General features: G+C 36.0%; 1 protein-coding gene across 33 annotated transcripts in view; it reads left to right on the plus strand.

The window, feature by feature from the left end:
• Positions 1–22858, plus strand: part of DLG2 (discs large MAGUK scaffold protein 2) — a 1837299-nt gene that overhangs the window by 974001 nt on the left and 840440 nt on the right. For 4 of the 33 annotated variants that reach the window (XM_023646517.2, XM_070274288.1, XM_070274292.1 and 1 more), the window contains exon 1: positions 20085–21681. The exons of the other annotated variants lie outside the window; for them this stretch is intronic. In XM_023646517.2, the coding sequence (XP_023502285.1) occupies positions 21604–21681 (78 nt within the window). In that variant the 5' untranslated portion in view covers positions 20085–21603. Of the gene's footprint in view, positions 1–20084; positions 21682–22858 lie in introns of those variants that run through there. 33 annotated transcript variants of the gene reach the window in all.

The following is a 22858-nucleotide window of genomic DNA, read 5'->3' on the forward strand; positions in this document are numbered from 1 at the left end:
GGCACAGATGTTAGCTCAGGGCCAGTCTTCCTCAGCAAAAAAGAGGAGGATTGCAGCAGATGTTAGCTCAGGGCTAATCTTCCTCAAAAAAAAAAGAAAATTAAAAAACAAAAAAACCGACAAGTACAGAAAATAATACTAAGACTTAATCTCGTTAATAAGTAAAAATGAATGGATCCTAAATAAAATACACCCAGCAAAATTTAATATTAATTGAAGACTAATCTATAAAGTAAGGTTTAATACCTTGAAGGCAGATGGTTTAATCAGAAATCTATTACTATAAAACAGAACATCTAAAGATCAAAGAAATAAAAAAAATCATTATAAAATGTGTTAAAGACATTTGATAAAATTCAACACAGATTCCTGACAAAAACTCTTAGAAAACTAAAAATAAAAGTCTACATATTTGACATTGTAAATAATAACTATCCCAAACTAACAATCCCTGTCATACTTAATGTTGAAAGACTCAAAGAATCCCCGTTAAAAGTGAGAAAAAAAGAAAGATAACTGTCATAACTGTTATACTTTAACCTTATTTGAAATGTCTGACCACTGAAATAAACCTGAAACAGAATGAGATATATCAGAGAGAAGATTAATTGCTGGGTTTTCTTGCCAAAAACTCAAGAGATTGGCCTGAGATAAAACAAGAATAAAAAAATCAATTCCTTCCCTAAGTACCTTAACAAAGAGAAAATATAGTTTTAAATATTCCATTTATAATAGCAGCAAAAAGCACAACACATCTAGGAATAATTCTAGTAGGATCTATGCAGGATATACATGAAGAAAACTGTAAAATTTTACTGATGTCAAAAGTTATTTGAATAAATGGCAAGATAACCCATATTCTTGAATATGAACTTGAAAAAATATAAACATTTTCCACTATTTACTACAATTCATTGTAGACTAAATAATAAAGTATTTGAACCCAACAAAAGAATTATGTTTGCTTAGAATAATAAATGGATTGTTAGAGTAATGCTATTGGTCAAAAGGTAGAAAAGTGAAAGGACCCTTTGTCCTACTATATATTAATAAGCATTATGAAGCTGCAACAATGGAAAAATGGTACAGTGTGGTGCAAGGCCAGGCTGACAGACCAATTCAGTAGAATGGCTAACTATGAGATAAAGCTTAGTATATACAATAATGTCATATATGATAAAGGGAACAATAAAAATCAAAGAGGGAACAGATAGATTATTCAAAACATGAAGTTCAGGGGCCGGCCCTGTGGCGTAGTGATTAAATTTGCATGCTCTGCTTTGGCAGTCCAGGGTTCACTGGTTTGGATCCTGGGCACCGGCCTACACACTGCTTAACAAGCCACACTATGGCAGGCATCCCACATATAAAATAGAGGAAGATGGCCACAGATGTTAGCTCAGGGCCAGTCTTCCTCAGCAAAAAGAGGAGGATTGGTGGTGGATGTTAGCTCAGGGCTAATCTTCCTCAAAAAAAAAAAAAAAATGGAGTTCAGAAAATGGATAATTTGCTAAAAGATCAAGTTAGAGCCATTCCACATTAGTATAAAAAGAGTATAGTTAAGAGAACAGGCCCTAAGGACTGCCAACTCAAATACCAGCTACATTGTTGATTAGTCCTGTGATCATGGATAAGTAAATCAATCTCTCTGAACTTTAGTTTCTTCGCATATAAAACACGGATAGTAATAGTTGTTGCCTACTAACTATTAATATAAGTAATAGTCATAAGGTGGTTATAAATATTAAGTAGAAGATCATTCATATAGAGAATTTAGAATACTGTTTGGAAAACAGTCTTCACTCAATAAGCATTATCAATTATTCTTATCATCAAACACCAGTTAATTACAGAGGTATTAATAGGCTAATGTGAAAATAAAACCATAAATAGTCCATATTTTACTTATCTTAGTTTTGAGAAGGGCTTTCTAACATAAGTGCAACAGAAGAATTCACAAAGAAAAAAATAAATAGATTTATCTACATAAGAAATTTAAAATGGTATGTTTAAAATATACACAAATTGAAAAGCCACAAATAAGACAATTATTATGCTTAAACTATAAAGCACCCTTACAAATCAACATAAAAATCACCAACATACTAGATAATTCACAAATATTAAGATAAATTCAAATAAACTCTTAAAATATTTTAATCAATATTTAAAACATTTTAAACAAAAATATGAATGGGCATCGAATTAGGAAAAGAATATGGCAATACTCCAGGTGAGAAGAGTGTGAGAAGATGATCACTCCAGGAAACTGCTGGACAGGATTTAGATCACGTAACATTTTGGAAGACAATTTGGCAACATTTAATAGAAGTCCCAAAAATGTTTTCACCATTTTAGTCTTATTCTAGGAATTCATCCTAGGGAAATAATCAGAAAAGCAAATAAACATTTTTGTATACTTATTTTATCATAGCATTGTTTATGTAGTTGGCACATCCATGAAATGGAATATCATGCAGCCAAAAGAAATCATGTCTTTGAAACATACTGAATGGTGGTCCAATTTCTCAAAATAATGGCAAAAACATGTGCAAATTATAATCAGTAATCACTTTGGTATCTACATTTATCACTGCATCTGCATCTATATGTGTACCTTTATATAGAAGGAAATATACCAATTTTCTAGCATTTAAGTAGATAACAGAATTACAGGTGATTTTTACTTTTATGTTGTGTATTTTCAGGTTTCCACAATGATTAGCAGCTCTTGTACAATCTGAAAATATAAAACAAATGGTTGAAATATAGATTGTATTCTGTTTGTCTCTATTTTTTGAAAGGCAATACTTAAGATGTGATGTAACAACTTGTGTTTATGAGGTTTATTGTATTGAATCAATTTTGCATGAATTTAATTATAAATTCAACCTTTGGAAAATTAATACTAGACTTCCTCTTTAGTTTGTTTGCAAAACTTGGGAGTGAAGAACAAAACTGAGGTTATGAAATTGCTCTCGGGAACAGCTGGAAACATCATTCAGGGTTGTACTCTGTTTAATGTTCAGTGCCCTTTCACAGGGAACTAAGAGAAATATGAGTCTTGGCATATGTTATTTTCTGCATGAAAGCTTACCAAAATCCCTGGTGTATTTCAATTGCAAGAATGATAGGCAATAGCATTTTATCGTCTCTGCCATACAGTTTGGCATTTGATTACATTCAGTTTAGCACTTTACAATATACTGTCTTTGTAATTTCTCCCTCTCATGAACTCTCAAAGCATTTTATCTTTTTACTCAATTTTAGCACATTCTCTTCCACTTTCAAGTTTTTATTCAATGAGCAAATTTTATCTTGTGGTATATCCACCTCCTCTCCCAGACTATAAATTCCTTGAAATTGGAAACTATGTCTTATTCACTTCTTTCCCACTTGCACCTAGTCCAAAATGCCTGCACAGATGAAGGTAATATTTGTTACATGAATGAATGAGTGAATGATAAATAACTATTTAATATATTGTCTTCTAATTATTTCAGCTTATATGTTTTCTCTTCCCAAGACGATTGGGAGTTTCAGGAGGGCAAAGCCCAGAGTGTCACACACACACACTATTTTTGCACCTAATACTGCTAATAAACTCAGAAGTATTACCCACTTAGTTAAGTTGTTTAGCCTGTTGTTTTGCAAAGTAGGTTAGATGAAAATATCTGAACATGGCTTATTAGCACGACTATTGGTTAACCTTAAGCTAAGAACAAGGATTTATTTAAAGATTTTGCTTTTGTTTTTATCCTACTAATTTATGATAAGAAGTAGTTGTTACTTAAAGCCACATCACTTCCACTTTTCGCTTCCAAATATTTGATAAGCACCTACAATGTGCCAGGCTCATTCTGGCTAATGAATAAAAAAGGTAAAAATTCTTGCCTTCACAGAGCTTGCATTCTAAAATAAGTGAGATATGATGTCAGATGCTGATAAATGCAATGTTGAAAAATAAAAAAAGAACAACCAAAAAAAAGGGGGGGGCTTCATTGAAAAAGTGTCACTTTAGTAAAGACTTGAAGGAGGTGAGGGGGTGATCATAAGGATATGTCCGAATGAGAACTCTAGGCAGAGGTTAGAAAAAGACATGGGGGCCAGCCCCACAGCTGAGTGATTTAGTTTGTGCACTTTGTTTGGGCAGCCCAGGGTTTCACCGGTTCGCATCCTGGATGCGGACATGACACTGCTCATCAGGTCGTGCTGAGGTGGCGTCCCACATAGCACAAACGGAGGCACTCACAACTAGAGTGTACAGCTATGTACTGGGGAGCTTTGGGGAGAAGAAGAAGAAAGAAATAAAAAAGGAAGATTGGCAACAGTTGTTAGCTCAGGTGACAATCCTTAAAAAAAAGAAAAAGGCAAAGACTGGGGAGGGAGTGTATGTGGTGTATTTAAAGCACAAGGACCAAAGCAGTGACCTGTGAGGGGATGTGCACCAGAAGGCTAAAGTTAGTTCCTGACTTTACAAAGCTGTGATGAGGTATGAACTGCATGTAAAATATTTAGCACACTGCCTGGCACACATCAAATAATTGATAAATGTTATTTGTTATCATTATGTGAATTATATGAGATAGACTCTTTGAACACTGCTAGAAAAAAGCATCACAACTTGATGATGTTTTTTTAAGGTGAAAACTAGGAGATTCTTCTTTCACATGTCTGGGTCAAGCCTACCTGATTCTAATGCATTATTTCCTTGAATAACCACTTGCTGTGTATTCTTATTTCTGGTGGATAATTATTTATTTTTGTTTCTAAATAAACTTATTAAGAATGCGATCAGTGGAGCTTCAGCGAATGAGCTGAGGGCATCTGAATTTGTCCTATCCAAATGCCTGAAGAAGCCGGAATTGGATTGGTCAGCAGGCTTTTCATGCAGTTACAGTACTGAGATGAAGGCCCTCCCGCTCAGAACCCAGTGTTCTATACTCCCTTGGCGAGGATCATGGTCCTTCTCATAGACGTTAGGTCTAACAGACATCCTCAACATGAGCCAAGTTCCCTTAATGGATGTGCTGGAAAGAGCTCCGTGTTACTGAGTCAAGAATGTAATCTGAGCTGTGCCGACAGGAAACAAATTGATCATTTTGGCCCACATTCCTGAATCTGAAGCAGCCCTCCCCCATCAGGGAAGACTTTCCAACGTGACGCAGTTAAAGTCCCAAATGTTCCTTGATGCCGATTCCTAATTTAGATTTGCTGTTAAGCCCTTAAAGATATTTTCAAATAGTGTCTATGCCCTTTTAAACTCTCATTGGAAAGTGGGATGAGATTCTAGTATGTGTTGTTTCATGCATGATCCTTAGTGATATTTTCTTTTTCTTTCCAAGTGGAAAGAAATTCTTCTAATTTTCTTGCATTTGGGCAAAGAAAGGGAGCACAAAGCATTCCCAGGATCTCTTAGACTAGTTTGTCTGCCAAAGATTGCTGAGATTAATAGTTTAGGGTATAGACTCTGAAAAGTTTGTTTCCTAAGCAACAGCAGAAAATAGAGGAAAAATCAATTTCTGAAATCAAAATTAAGTACCATGGTAAAGTCTGTTTCTATACCAAAGCAAAATAAATAAAATAGAAAGGAAAAATAGAATTAATTGGAATTTCTTAAATTCTTTATTGATCCACTTACAATGCAGGCCAGACAGAAGCATATGCCCAAAATACATCGTTACTATTTGCACTATTACTAAATGTTAAATGGTGTCAGAAATGGACAGGCGTGAAATTTCATTAAGAAAATTGCTGTAAGTGAGAGGAAAGAGAAGAACAGAAATTAGGTAGAGATAGAATCAAAAAAGCAGTAGAAGTTTGTAAGTTGTCCTAGTTTCTGCTTTTTTTTCTTCATTATTTTTGTATTTCTTTCTTATTTATGAATTCATTTCATCTTTTTTTAACCCCTCCTTTTTAAGAAAATCAAATGTATTCAAGTTTTAGATGCCAAGTGGCCTTTTATGTTTTTGTCTTTACAGCTTTGAGGTATAATTGACATACAATAAACTGCACATATTTAAAGTATGTAATTTGATAGATTTGATGCATGTTTGCACCCATAGATTCATCACCACAATCAAAATAATGAACATATCTATCATCCCCTAAAGTTTCCTTGTGCTCTTTGTAAACCTTCCCTCCTCTCACCCCATCCATCACCAGTCAACAACTGATATGCTTTGTCACTACAGATTTGCTTACGTTTTCTAGAATTTTGTATAAATTAAATCATACAGTATGCGCTCCTTTTTGTATAGCTTATTTCACTCAGCCTGATTATTTTTGAGATTCATCCATGCTTTTGCTCATATCAGTAGTCACTCCTTTTTATTGCTGAGTGGTACTTCACTGTGTGACTATAACACAATTTGTTTATCTAGTCATCTGTTGTTGGACATTTGTTTTTTTCCCCCCAGTTTTTGGTTATTACAAATAAAACTTTATTTGTGTACAATTTTAGAATGAACATACACTTTCATTTCTATTGGGTAAAGGCCAGGAGTGGAATTGCAGACTCCTGTTGTAGATATATGTTTAAATTTTTAAGAAACTGCCCAACTTTTCCTAAGTGGTTGCACTATTTTACATTCCCAAAATGATTGATTGTTCCATGCTACATTTACATATTTTTCTCTCAGTGGCTAGACATTTTCCTGAAGTCAGTCGGTAGTAAGAACATATCTATTTCCTTTAGGTGGACAACCATCCCCACAGTGAGCATATCTCCCAAATTTGTGCCTCTAATTATCATCTTCCTCTGGAGCTTCAGCTCTGCAATTCTTACTGCTAGTTAGCTAATCATCTACTTTATTAGTACTTTTTCATAAGGCCATGAAGACAGGGCACTGGATCAAGGTTCCCTAACTCAGTTTCTCTGAATTCTCTCCCTTGGGAGAGCCCAGAGTAGAGCTGCTTTCTGACATGATCTAGCCCTGTGAAGAATAAAACCTTTCTTTAACTCTCTTCAATTCCTCTGACACAGAAGGAAACTTTCACAAAGATGTCACCCAATACTTCACCAAAGACATCAAGGGAAATGAACACAGAGAATAAAAATAAGGGTTTCTGATCCCCAACACAGCTGGCATGTTCACAGGCACTATAATCCCTGCCCCAAGGAAAAAGACTGGTCCCATATGACAAGCACCCTGCCCCCATTGTGGTTCGAAGATGGGGTTCTGAGTCAGACTTGGCTGGCATTCAGACCCTGCCACCATTAGTTGAGTGACCTCTAGCAAGTTACTTAATTTCTCTGAGTTGACTTATGTATAGACTGGAGTATCTCACAGAATTCTTTGAAGATTAAATAAGTAGTTAAGTGTTTGAGTCACATTAAAAACTTGATAAATGTTAGATTTGGTAAGAATTTAAACCACATAAAACATCAGACCCACAAGATAAGCCTCAAATATCCGTATGTTCCTTGACTCCAACAATCTTTTGACCTATACCTTGTCTTATAATTCACTGATCCTATTATCTTTTTTCTGGTACTCACCTCTCTCCTAGCCTTACTACCTTTTTCGACTCAACTTAAATCCTATGGAAGTTCATTATAATCACTTTCATTGCATAGACTTTCAAACTTTCTTGCCCTTCTTTCTCGTTGTTCATTGCTTTCACAGAATTCACAGTTCAATAAGGAAACTATTAAGCAGATAATTGTAAATGTTGAAATACTCAAGGACTTGGTCTTTGAGATTTTTCACTATTTCAGCCAGTGATCATGGCTTTAAATACCATTTATATGCTGATGTCTTCTTTGAAATGCTAGACTTGTTTATCCAGCAGCTTGCTTGATATCTCCAATCAGATGTCTAAAAGATATATCTCAAAGTTAGCATGTCCAGAACGTAAGTTCTTAGTTTTCCTGAAAACCTGATCTATCCACAACCTTCATTTCCATCAGTGATAAGTTCAGACTTCTAGTTGCTCACACCAACAGGTTCGGAGTCATCCTTGCCACTTTCTCTCACACCTCACATCCATTATCTTCAAAATATGTATATAACCCAATCACTGTTTTTTATTTCCATATGTATTAGTTTTGTCCAAGCTACCATTACCTTTAAATCTGATAATTGCATTAGTTCTTAATTGTTCTCCTTGCTTCCAGCCTTGACTCTCTACAGTCAAAATTCTCAAAAGAGCAGTGAGAGTGATCTTATTAAAATATTAGTCGTATCATGTTACTCTGAAATTGCTTCCCCCCTCATTGATCGAAAAAGCCAAAGTGCCCAGAATAGCTTATGGAGCCTACAAGATGTACTTTCCACACTGCCCCTTCACCCATCTCTCTGTCCCTTTCTGACCTTATTTTGTACCGTCTTTCTCCTCACTCTGCTTCAGCCACACAGACCTCCTTACTGTCATCAAATAAGCCAACCATAGCCCCTTCTTAAGACCTTCATGTAGAATGTTCTTTCCCCAGATATCCTTTTGACTTACTCCAATTTCCGTAGGATCTTTATTAAAAAGTTATTTTTTCAATGAGATTTACTTTAATGAACCTATTGAAAAATGTAACCACTTTCAACACTTTTTATTCCATTTGTCATTTTATTTTTTTCTTTAGCATGTATCAATATTTAATAGACTGTATATACTGTTGTTTATCTTTCTTATTATCTCTTCCCTACACTAAACTGTAAGCTCCACAAGGTAGGGATTTTTGTCTCTTTAGTTCATTATCATATCCCCATTGCTTAGAAACATGGCTGGTGCATAGTAATACTCAAGAAAATGTTGAATAAATGAATGAATGGAGGAGGAGTTTTTTCATCACATTGTCTACTAGACATATATACTCCTGACTTTTCCAGGGTCAGTAAACTTGAGCATATCCAAAAGTTAACACATCATCACTACTTTCATTTTTATTATATGGATGTGAAAATCCCAAAGGCACAGGTTAAACCTCCTGGAACATACTGAAGTAGAAAATAGCAAAATAATTTGCAGCAACACTTGCTATTTAAAAAAAAAGCCTCTGCTTTAGAAGAATTTAGAACTCTCACATGGCAACTATTGACCATGAGGAAGAAGCAGTAGCTAGAACAAATGATAGAATTAAATCTCTAAGAAATTCATTAGTGAAAGTTTCAGACAGAGACTATAAAATAAGAATACTTAAAATTATAATGAGACAAGGGGAAAAATAGAAAGTAAAATGAAAGAAGAGGGCACTCTAAAACAAATTCTTCCTTTGTCTTAGAGATATCTCCAAATCTCCTTGGGCTCAAATCTTCAGTTCTTTTGACTTCAAGTTCTCAGCCTATGAAGCACCTGTCACATTTTACAGATATGTATCTCTGCAGTTATTCCTTCTTTCATTCATGCATTTAGTAAATCCTTTTAGAGTATTTATTATACAGCAGGTAACTTCTCAGGCACAGGGCACACAATGGTGAAAAGACAGGCATAGTCCCTGCTTTCATGAAATGTCTCACGAGGAAAGCAAGAGAAATACATAGTATACTAAATAGATAATTGTCAATATGATAAATATTGTGAAAAGTAATGTAGTGTACTATGGGAGGGAGTCAGGGATCCAAATCTAGTCTAGGGTATCAAGAAAGAATGTTTCTTATATTGTTCCTTGCCTTTTTTCCTCCCACCGTCACCCTAATTAAGACCTTCATTATCTCTACTACCTCCATCATTCTCCCTAATCTCCAACTCTGACCTTGGTTGTCATGATTAAACATTTATTGGAGTTGTCTAACTACAGTATGGCTATAGACTTTTTTTCCTTATTTTCCACTATTCCTCAAACATGTTTCATGTTTTCCAACCTTTTTCATTTTATTCATGCTGTTTCCCCTGGCAAATAAATGCACTTGTTGTTTTGATCTGTCTTCTAATGCCCAACTCAAATTTTCTCTCTTAGAGAAAACTTGTTTGCTCCACTCCAACTCATGGGCTAGTGGAATGTTATGTGAACTCATAGCGTTTTCTTCTTCTTCATTTCATTTATTTGTATTTCATCATAAGCCATTGCATGTCTTAAAGATAAGGACACTTAAAAAGCCACTATGTCTTAAAGATAGGGACACTGAAGACCAGACAAGTTTTGAAAATCAAGAAGTAAGTGAGGGGCAAACCAGAATTCAAACCCTAATTCTTCTAGGTAAATGGCCTTAGATTACTTAATTTCTTATAAATGTGGTTTCCTAATCTGTAAAAAAAAGATAATATTATCTGACTCAGAGATTTCTTGAGACAATTAAAGGAAATGACAATATTTCCTAAAGTGTAGTATACTTAAGATGGTACACAGCAAACATTTTTTAAAAAATTATTGTACTTTAATTTTAACTTAAATCAGAAAAAGATTTGTAACTGGAATATAATACATCAATTCTCTTTTCAAGTAGACTTTTAAAATTATTGCTGCTTTTTATTTTATTGTTAATCTTATTAATATTCTATTTTCATTGTATTATTTACATGTTACCTATGACTTATGGAGATTGAGCCTTATTTTTGTTTATTCTGCTGATAAGTTTTCTTTTAAAATAAATTTATTTAAATAAAAAATAAGTCAAGTTAAAAAATGACCTAAGGAAACAACATAGAGGTAGTACATGAATATGGCAAAAATGGATGAGATTAAATAAATACTGAGATAAGGCACATTAATAATACCTTAGTAAGCAAAATACTTTATGTATCTTAAAGACAAAATACTTTAATTTCATGTAAAGATGCTTAAGGTAAAGTAGCTGACATAGGGGCTATGCACCTAGCAAGTTGGTCTCCCTTTTTCTCCTTATTCAGCGGTGAAAGATACAACTTGGTGATGCTATTACACTTTTCTTCCTTTTACTGTATATGTTCTTTAAGCTGGAGAGAGGTTGCAATTAATATTAGGAATATTTTCAGTAACACTATCTGTAATTGGCGTTTGCACTCAGGATTTCAGCAGCTGCTGTTTCTGTTTTTCGTAGGTGTCAGGATGGAAAAGAAATAGTTTGTATATTTTCACTAGCAGATCTCATTTTTAAGGAAATGAAAGAGGGAGTTTATATATTTATTTATGAATATGGTTTTATGTATTAAAATTTTTAAAAGATCTCTTGTATCTATCTATGGAAGGGAAGGGATTACAAAGTGATAAAATTGACAGCTGGTAGGCCACAAATCAAGTCTCATTGATTTACTTTATGAAACGTTGTTTTTCAAAGCACTTTGGACCCTTCTTACCGTGACTTTGATTTTTCTCCTATAGGATAAAGATGAGTATGAGGTAAAAACACAAATAGAGGATAATAATAAATACTTAATGTGTGTCTATATAGAGCCTTCCTTTCTTCTCCCAGGAGTATGAAGCAGTTTAATTAAAATGGTATGCTCATTCATTTGTTCATTCATTCAGCAAATAACTCCTAAATTATTCAAATATATTTATTGAGTTCCTGCCATATGCAAAGGACTATGTAGATCTCTGAGGATACGAAAAATAAATAAGGCATAGGAATTTTCTTGAGTTGTTCACTATCATTTAGGGGGAAAGATTTAAGTTCAAAGTAATGACAAATAAATGCAATAAGAGGGAAACCTGAGATATATACAAAGTGCAAAGGAAACATTAATTTTAGTGCAATAGCACAAACTGGCTCTGTCTAGAGAGATCAGGAAAGGTTTCATAGAGAATTATTGAGTGAAGTCTCAAAAAACATATAAGGATTTGTCACATGTAGAATGACAGGAAGCAGGAAGCCAGGTGGAAGGATAGGCTTGCAGGTAGAGGAAACAGCAAGTACAAAGATATAGCATATAGAGTGTGTGAGGGAAACAGAAAATACTTTTGTGAAGATCCACAAGACATTATGGCAACACTACATCTTCATCAAAAATGGCCACTGGACTTAAAAGATCATTGTCCTACAGATAATTCTTGGGTCATAATGTCTTGGACTAATAGATTATTTGAGCTCAAGGGGAATTTAGAAATTGATTATGTAGACCAATAGCTAGAAGTAAGACAACTGGTAAAAATAAAATTAAAACTAAGAGTATTGATGCCCACATTAGCACCCCACCTCCATGAATGGGAATAATTCTGTTGTTGAGATAGCTAGAATCCTGGGCTCTCTAAATGAATTACAGTTGATGTGAAAGTTCTCAAACCAAAGGACTCAGGTTGGGTGAGTGGTGTTTAAATGTCTGTATTTGTGGCATGCTGTGGCAAGGCATGTAAATTCGAAGAAATTGTCTTGAATTCTCTGTTACAAAATTGTTCAGCTACCCATCTTTTAGCATTGTGTAGCTGTTTTAGGAAAACTATCTATGGTCCTGTTTTTGCATTGTTTTTTGTACTCATAAGTCAAAGTTCTTGCATGTTCCATTTGATACCCATTCTTTCTTGGCTTCTGGCTTGATGTTCTTCTACTTTGCTGCTGACCTCTATCCACTCAGCTCTACATTCCTTTTGATAGTTATTACCATATCAATCTATATCCTTAGTTGTAGCAAAATTTAATTAAATGTGGGCAGATCACAGCATATGGATTCAGAAGTACTAGATAAGTTCAGGATCCATTTGAGTTTTTCTTTTCATGAGAGATCTGCAAAATAAAGAGAGGCTCTGAGAAGATGCTCAAAAAACCCACAAACTATTCAGAAAGCTTAAGAAAAATATTCATTTGCCTGAGAAAAAAAGACATTCGTCAAACTGAAAGTCTTTAAATTTAGGAAAGATTTTTATAAGGGTTTGGAAAGTGATTTGTTTTCTCCACTAATGGAATAAAAAAGAGGAAAGGACTTAAGTTGACTTCTTAACAGTGAGGATAGTTAAATACAAAAATAAAGAGAGTTTTAAAAGGTATTCTCTGCTTCTTCATAATAGTAAGCACACGTTTTCTGTCTAGACTATTTTTTTTTGTCTTCTCTGAAGATTAGAGGATGAACAAAAATAAAAACAACATTTTTATTGCGCCCATATTGTGTGCCAGGTACTGCTCTAAATAGCTTACTTGCATTATCTCATTTTATCTTTATTATCAACACAATGGCATAGTTTCCATTATTACTCTATTTTATAGACTTGATGTTATTTGTCCAAAGTCACAAATATGGTGGTGGTGGTCTATCTCACTGCTAACTTTAAGTCATTAATTATTATATGATAGTGACTTTTGAATAGCATTTTAATTATGTGACTTCCCAGAATCTCTTACATGAAACATTTAACAATAAATCTTATATATACTATTGTCAAATGTGCCTATTAAACACTTAAAACTCACATGCAGACCAGTTAAATTCTCTAGTTTGCTTTTGGGTTAATTTAGAAGCATGCCACTTTGACGTGTTTGAGTTTATATAAAATTATGGCCAGAGCAGTGATTTCTTGGACTGACTACGGCATCCCAGGAGTATATGGGACTCATTAAGAGCCCTTGGGGTAAGAGCATGGGGTTTTGATGCCCATGCAGGGCAAGAAGTTGACCTTAGGAGCGCCAAAGGAAGAGAAATGAAACTGAATCACTGCATAAAACTGAAAACTTAAAAGGGTTCTTATTTAATGAAGGGGGCCTCTAAAAAACTTCACATTAGCCCAGGAAATCAATAAGGAAGCACGTTTTTATTATGAGTTGGAAAAGAGAAAAACAAATAAATTTAACCTTTTTGTGTGGGGAAACTAACACTAAGCCAAATACTAAACATGAAACTGCTCCTGGGCTAGTGAAATCTCTTGGCAACTAGCAAAAGGATGTGCAAAATTATTCTATAGCAGCAGTTGCACAACTAATGGTCCCTGGGACTCCCACAGGAAGTACAATCTTACTAAAGAAGATCTTAGAATAAAAATGTACAATGGCATACAGAAACTACCCACCATGAGTAGAATCAGCAAGATTGGACTTCCAAGAAAATTAAGTAATAAAAGTATCAGATAAAGACTATAAATTAAATATATTTTAAATTAAAAACATGATAGAAAAAGGAATAAAAATCATAATAAGAGAATTAGAACACTATGATAAAAGACTGGGTGGATTTAAAAAAGAAATATATAGAATCTCTAGAAATTAAAAAATGTTTATAATAATTCATTAAAAATAAACACTCTGTAGATAGGTAAAACAATAGATTTAAACTTAAGATAAACAGTAATTAGATCTGAGGATATAATCCCAAAAGCAGCACAAAGAAGGAAGGAGAATAATAATAGGAGGTATATGAAGCCGTAGGATGGGTCAAATGAAATGGTTCAAGAAAAATATAACAGGATTTTAGTTTATTTTTTATTTTTTTATTTTTATTTTTTGAGGAAGATTAGCCCTGAGCTAACATCTGCTGCCAATCCTCCTCTTCTTGCTGAGGAAGACCTGCCCTGAGCTAACATCCATGCCCATCTTCCTCTACTTTATATGTGGGATGCCTACCACAGCATGGCGTGCCAAGTGGTGCCATGTCTGCACCTGGGATCTGAACCAGCAAACCCTGGGCCCCCAAAGCAGAACATGTGAACTTAACTGCCTTGCCACCTGGGCCATCCCCTATAACAGGATTTTAGAAGGAGAGAATGAGGGAGAAATATTAGAAGAGATAATGACTGGGTTTTTAAATAATTAATCAGATTAAAGAACCATAATGAGTTCCAAGCAGAATTTTAGAAAAAAATATTGTATTGAAACTGCAGTTTAACAAAGACAAAGAAAAAAAAACTTCAAACAAACCATAGAAAACAGACATATTTCTTACTATAGAACAATTCGATTGACAGCAGACATCTTATTATGAAAATAGATACCAGAAGATGGTATGAGATAATATCTTCAAAATGCTGAGGGAAAATCATTGTCAATCTAGAAATCTCCCTTTACCTATGCTATCATTCAAGGTCTAAGGTGAATGTAGACAGTTCAGGAAAAATATTAAAAGACAGAGCATGTTTAACCATCAGAGATTTTGCAGAAACAACTAGTAAAATATGTACATTAGTAAAAAGGAAATTTAGGAGGGTTAGGAAGCTAAAAATAATGATGAGAAAATAAATTGACAGCATGTGGGAGTTATTTTGAGAAAGCTTTAACTGTAAAAAAAAATAAATAATGGTGATAAGAATAGTGACTGATTTGGTCAGGAATAAAACTACAAGATAGAACTAAAATACTATAAAATAATAACATGGAATACTGAGCATAGTATTAAAATAATTAATTGCACAACTTTGTAAAAACCACTTTGAAAAGTTGGATCAAATGAAAAAGATGATTAGCCCTTCAAATATCAATATTTATTATAAAGCATAGTAATCAAGATAATGTGGTATTGGCAAATAAAGAGAGAACTGTTTTTGATTACAAAAGAGCCCAGAAACAATTATATGCACACTCATATCATCTAGACATATGACTTAGGATCATTACATGTCAGTAAGGAAAAAGAATAACATTTATATACCAGCAAATAAATAAATAACTAAAGATAGACAACTGGCCATACATATGGGGGGAAAAATAGATGCTTACATCATAATAAAACTTTAGAGACTTACTTGTGAAAAGAAAAAGTTTAAATTGTTTAGAAAAGAATATAAGATAATATATTTGTGAACTGAGAATAGGGAAAAATTTTTTAAGATACAAAAATGTACATACATAAAGGAAAACTGATAAATTTCAGTACATTTAAATTTTTATGAGGACTCTATGATAAAACATAAATGAAGTTAAAGACAAGTCAGAGTTTGGGAGCAGATATTTTCAGTGCATGTAATAAACAAAGAACTAGTGTCCAGAACACCTAAAGTACTTTTACAAATCAATAAGAAAAATATGGTCTAATTTAAAAATGGGCAAAGACTATGAATAGAAGGAAGTTCAAATAGTCCATAAACACAGGAAAAGATGCTAAGTCTCACTAGTGATCAAGAAAATGCACATTAAAACTACAAGGAGCTAACATTAATTCACTATGTTTGGGAAAAATTAATGTCTGATTATACTATGTCTTCTAGAATATACGACTTGTATAAACTACTAATAAGTGAATTGGGGAGAAATTTGTAATAAAAGTTCAAGATAGACACATGCTATGACTCATCAATTACATTTTGAAATATCTACTCTTGGTAAAGTTGTATGTGCTTAAAGATAGAGGTTCAAAAAATTGAACATTATTTTGAGATGACTTTGAGGTGGACAGGGTGGGGTGGGAAGATTTTGATTATATTATCATGAGTTTATTTCTTTAAAGTTACTCTCAATCAAATATAGCAAAGGATTAACATTTATTAAATCTGAGCGGTAGGTACATGGGTGAGTGTTACATTACTTTCTTACATCTCTGGGTGCCTAAATATATCATGATTAAGCATTTAAAAGAAAGGACATGAGGGGCCAGCCCGGTGGCGTAGTGGTTAAGCTTGTGTGCCCCTCTTCCACGCCCGGTGGCCAGGGTTTGCAGGTTCAGATCCTGGGCATGGACCAAGCACTGCTCATCAAGCCATACTGTGGCAGCATCCCAGATAAAATAGAGGAAGATTGGCACAGATGTTAGCTCAGCAACAAGCTTCCTTAAGCAGAAAGAGGAGGATTGGCAACAGATGTTAGCTCAGGGCCAATCTTCCTCACAAATAGAAAGAAAGAAAGAAAGAGAGAGAGAGAGAGATATGGGGGAGAGAGAAAGAGAGAGAGAAACAAACAGACAAAGGACGTGAGATATTCAAACTTTGAAGAGTTAGTTTTGATGACTTTGAGAGCAGAACAAAGGAGTAAATTTAGCCCATTATAATTAGAGTCAATGGGCTTATTATTTGTAGGGACTCAAACATTTTTTCACACTTGTTCATGATTGGTTGGTTGTCTGGTGCCGAAATATTTCTATCTGCAATCAGGTCGGTGTAGACACGTTGGTTTTGATATACACATAAAGTTATAGTGACCATTTTTCCTATTATCCATACAGATAAAACATGCAGAGAGATTTAGCTACTCCTTTGCCTTTTTCAATACATTGGCACTAATTATTGCATTTTTTCCAGCTAACATTTATTTTTGGTCTTATATAGAATCAAAACACAATAATTTTCTTCCCGAGCTCCCACATTGTTTTTCAGACATCTGTTATAACACCATTCTACACTGAAATTTATTTCTTTATACATCTGTGTCCCCAACAATATAGGACTCCTTAAGAGCAGGGTTGTATCTTATTCACTTTGGGGTCCCCAGAGTTTGACATAAAGTAAATAATCAATACATTATTGTGGAAAAGTATTGCTTACCTTTTTAATCATGCAAGTAATAACAGGAATATATTCTCGATGTAGAAGACTCAAGCAACACACAACTATATAGAACAAAATGTAACTGCTTTTGTCTTCCCTTTCCACTACTCTCTACAGAGGTAACTAACATCAACATCTTGGCATGCGTGGCGCTTGAAGTTAAACACTATGTTTATATTCTTTTAGTTATAAATTCTATGTAGTATATATCTGACACTGTTTAATATTAGACTAATATCAGATGTTAACCAAAGGGCTATTAAATATGCATATCAGATATGCAAACAAATCAAGCAAATGTTTGAATGTTTATTTGTTTTATATATTAACTTGTTTGTCTTAAACATGTATTTTCTTCAGTGAATATTAAACGCCCAACCTGGATAGCTATTCAAGCTACCAGATAGTAGTTTCTAGGCTTTAATGTTTACTTTGTTTTTACAGTCTATGATATATTTAGATAAATTTTTTTATTTTTACTTTTTTTTTTTTTTGGTGAGGACGATTGGCCCTGAGCTAACATCTTGTTGTCTATCTTCCTTTTTTTTCTTGAGGGTGATTGTTGCTGAGCTAACATCTGTGCCAATCTTCCTCTATTTTGTATGTGGGACACCACCACAGCATGGTTTGATGAGCTGTGTGTAGGTCTGCACCCAAGATCTGAACCTGCCAAACCCGGGCCGCCGAAGCAGAGTGTGTGAACCTAACCACTACGCCATTGGGCTGACCTGTAGATGATTTTTAAAAGAAAATCATTCATGTGTTAGGCAGAACATGTAACTGTATAATACTTAATGGCTTGGTTTAAACACTGCATTTACCTTGAGAATTCAGAGGAGGCTCACACACTGTGTGTGTTGAGGCATGAACCCAAAGCTGCTTAAAAGGATTAATGTTGCATCTGAAACTCAGCTGTACTGGTAGGCTTCTGTCATATGAGAGGTATTAAAAATGAAATTATAAAGGAAAGGGTCTGTCCAGGCAATAATGATATACAGATGGAAAGTGTCTGAAAAACTTGTTTTCCTTACACGGCAGAACTGCAGAAGTTATTTATCTCAATCAGCAGAGCAATGGTTAGAGACTATTAGGATTTACTGTAGGCAGCTGCCAACCTTTTCGCAGCAGGCACATTTGCCCAGAGAGAACCCAGGGAAGATGTTTGTATAACTATGACAATGTCTTTATTCCATTGACATGACACTTACCTTTCAAAACTTTTACAACTGAAAATTTGTGGATATGCTTCTATTGACTTTTCTAGTCTTTCCAAGTTTGTGGATTTTCCTACTTTGCTATCGACACATTTGACAAATAGATCTTGAATACCTGCATTGTGCTAAGCTTTCACACAAGATGAACATGGGTCCTCACTACAAATGCCCTACTCCACACTGCCCTTTCTACCTCCGACTGCCTATTTAAGGAACAATAGTTATTATTGTTATTTTTTAAAGTTAAATCTTACCTGGTAGGCCCAATTTATTTTCTTAAGAACTCCATCCTGTAAAAGTCTATAAAGCCTCTGGGTCAGGTGTGTGAAGGTCATTAAAGTTTCAATATAAAAGCAAAACCAACCACAAAATGATCAAACATCAAAGATCTCTCCAAGCCCCAGTTTTCGTGACTTAGAAAATCTTAACTTATGAAGAAAGTGCAAAAATTATTGTATGATCTGTCAGTCCCATCAGAGTAAATTAACATTCTTTGATTCCCCCTATGATACCAGTGGTTTGAAAGCTCAACATTTTTTTTCTCACCTCTTTATTGTCTGATTCTATCTTTAAATATTAAAACAGGAATTTCTACTCATTAATTTAGGGAGGATTGCTCCCCTTCCTCTTTTTATCTACTTTATTCTGTTAACCGGATAGGCTTTTAACTACAACGTGGCTCAGGCAAACTTGTCTGCTGGGATAATGAGCACCTTAGCATCACAGCCACATTAGGGTAAGCTGTGGTCCTGCTGAGTAGCTCTCTGAAGACTAAGTGGGAGTTATCATTTATTTATTTGTTGGATTTCTGTGGCACTTTTCCTCCAGAGAGTATAGAGTATGACATGGAGAATTTTGCACAGGGGTTGTCTAAGAATGTCAAAAGGAAATTAAAGGAAAGTAGAGTTTGTAGGAAGTGAGAACACGGAACAAAAGAAACAGCTAATAGCAGAACCAAACCCTGGGTGGCAGTTAGGCAGTTAGGTAGAAGAAGATCGAGGGGTCTGAGCTGCCTCAAGGGTGCCAGTGTTGGCTTTCAGAACACTGAGTCATTTTTTTTTTTTTTAAAGATTTTATTTTTACCTTTTTCTCCCCAAAGCCCCCGGTACATAGTTGTGTATTCTTCGTTGTGGGTTCTTCTAGTTGTGGCATGTGGGACGCTGCCTCAGCGTGGTCTGATGAGCAGTGCCATGTCCGCGCCCAGGATTCAAACTAACAAAACACTGGGCCGCCTGCAGCGGAGCGCGCGAACTTAACCACTCGGCCACGGGGCCAGCCCCAACACTGAGTCATTTTACCGGAGCCTATGGCCCTGGTGAGCATTAGACATTTCTGTTCACCACTCACATGAAGACCCATAATCAGAATCATAGACTCATAGAGCAGGAACGGGCTTTAAAAATCACCTGCCAATGTTTTTAATTTACAGCTGAGGCAAATCAAGCTCAGAGAGAACAAGAAAACAAGTGAGATGCAGAGCCAGGGTTAGAACCCAGATCATTCATTCACTGAACAAACATACATGGAATACATTGTTGCTAAGCACTGTTCCAAGCACCAGGGTTACCTTAGTGAGTAACCTGCACGTGGGTCCTGACTACCCTTGTCCTATCCCACACAGCCTTGTTCTACCTCCAGTTGCCTACAAGGATATCCAATACACTTTATAATCCGGCCTTCAGTTGACTGAAGACCCAACCCTCTTTAGGGGTAGACCTCAACTGACTTACAGTGAGAGAAGGGAGTTCTTTTCCAAGTATCTGTAAGTGTGTTGACATTCTTTGGTCCATAGGTGCTTTTAGGGCACTTCTGTCAGATCAGCTGAAAAACATTTACTGGATTGAGTCTCTTCTGTATGTCACGGGAAGGAAGGTATTCCGTGCCAAGATGAGCAGTTTATTTTTCGTCCTCTAGTAGGATGAATAAAGACTTAAACATTATATCTCATTGGAGGAAACACTTGTCTTTTAAAATTGGCTTCACCTTTAAAATGCCTCACATAATAGTCTAAACTCTAATAAGATGACAGAAGTTGGAAGTACCTAGTGGTAGAATCAAATGTGAAAATTCTTCAAAGGAGCGTGGTTTAAGAGTCGCCATAAATCTACCTTCTCAAAAGTGACATTAACAGTCCGTTTAACACTGGACATCACCGCAAGAAAACTCTGGGGTTTAAAATATAAAAAGTAGTAGATTGTTGTATTCTCGTTAAAAGGTAGATTTAAGCCCCTCTCCATCCTCCAGTCCTCATGCAGAAGCTGTGCTTCTAAGAGAGGCTCCTGTTAATTTAGAGATAGAACCAATGAGTTTGAAAACTAAGGACATTTACGCAGGCATTTGGGAGTACACTTCATTCTGCCCACTTTGCCCTTTGTCCCGGGCCAGTTTCCAAAGAAATAAAGTGTTACTCTTGCAAACTGTGGATAAGGCTGGCTAATTAGCAGAAATATGACTTTCCTTGGACCAAAAGAAACTGACGAGGGTGATAAGGGAGGAACACTTTTGTTTCCAGCCCCCACAACAGCCCGATATTCTGGGAGGGTCAGAGTAGGATTCAGGCTCCAGAGACACCTGTTTGTGCCCACAGGGCCAGGTCCGCGATGGCCCTGCCTCTCCCCCGTGCCTGGCAGCTTCTGTATTGGCTGATTTACCTGCGAGGCTGTATGTGGATCTGTCTTTACGCGGCCACTGCCTCCAGCACGTATTGTCAAGACAGAGGGAAGCCAAGAGAGGAGTGCAACCGCCGGAGCCTAGAGCGGGAGGTGAGCCGCCTCCCGGACGAGTTGACTGCGGCTTCCCTTCCTCCCGACACACATGGAGTTTGGTGGTGACGGTACCGAAGAACTGCAGACAGATACTTAGCCCACTGGTGGTGTGTGAGCTGGCTACGAAGACAGCGCCCGCCTCACCCGGACCTCCTGCTGGCAGGATGTAAATATACCTGCAGACCGGCCAAACAGGACTGCCTTTTCCCCCCCAACCCCCTCCCTCCTCCCCCCCCCTCCCTCGGCTAACCAGCATGAGGAACTGAGAAAGCAACAGCCTGCAAGTGACAGCTCCAGCCTGATTCTGTTTGTCTCTGAGCCGAGGTGGGAAGTTGATTGTGCAGCAGCTTCATTGTGAATTCCTTCCACTGGCATCGCTATGTTTGCCTCTATCTGGTATGCCAAGAAGCTGGGTCGCAGGTTCGTGCACAACGCCAGGAAGGCGAAATCAGAGAAGGTAGGGAATGAGTGGGGATGAAGATTAGCTTTCCGATTTGCCAACTGCCTGCTCTGGACTGCTAGTCTGAGTACAGACGCAGTCTTTATTAGCTTGGGATGAGAACCTGCCTCTCACTGTGGTTGTAGTCCATGCCACTCACAGAAGGGGTAACTGAGAGCCTAGCTTCTTGGGAGGGGAGCGTTGGGGGTTAAGCAGGATCATTAGCTATTCAAAATATTTGGTGAGATCATCAATTGATAGAGTGTCTGTACAGAGACTTAATATTCCTATAAATGACACAGGGTGAAAGCAACTGAGCGGCTGAAATTTTTCTTCTTCAGGGAGCTCTCTAGTAAACTTGTTGCTATACTGCATTATTTTTATTACTGCAATCTTTGATTCTGAAGGGGGCATTATAAAGCCCTGAGCCTTTCTCAGTACTTGTGTCCTGGTGTGTGTCCTAGGAGCACATATTTGGGACTCTCAGTAACATTGACCAGACTCCACAGAGGTGCTTGATAGCTTTTCAAATCAACAAAGCCATCTTTTCAAAAGTGTTTACAATGAGCAAGAATTATATTTATAATCAGATAGTCATTGCCATTTAGAGAATGGCTTTGTATTCCTTTTATTCAGCATGACTAGTTGTTTCTAGAGAACCTCTATGTAGATTTACTTCATAAGTTATCTTTCTCTGAGAAATTAAAATGGCCTGTAAGTCCTAAGATGCATTACAACCTTGCATCTCTAATTTGTCCTATGCTGTTGGAGGCACTGGTCAAACTGACATGTTTAGAAAATCAGTATCTAATTTGATAGGTGACGGGGAAACTTCCAAAGACAACAACATTTTATGAAACTGAGATTTTTCCATATTACTTTGAGGATAGGATCTTTGGCCCAGTGTCCTTTCTGCCTTAAATCTACTCGTGAGATTGACCCAGAGCTGGCTTTCCGGGCCTGTGGCACAGTCCTTCCTCTCAACTGCAAAGATTCCTTCACGTTAACTTACTATTTGTTCCTTTAGAGGGGGAATGTTGATAAAATGAACAAGAATCCAGTGATAAACCAAGATATGATTGTTTGTAGCATGAAAAGAGAAATTGGCATTCTGACTTTAGGGTTGCAGCCTTTAGAATGTCCAGATCTAAGGATTGTAGAATGATGACAGACTTGTTATTTAATGGCACTTTGG

Source organism: Equus caballus, chromosome 7 (assembly GCF_041296265.1).
Source record: "Equus caballus isolate H_3958 breed thoroughbred chromosome 7, TB-T2T, whole genome shotgun sequence".
Taxonomy (NCBI): Eukaryota; Metazoa; Chordata; class Mammalia; order Perissodactyla; family Equidae; genus Equus; species Equus caballus.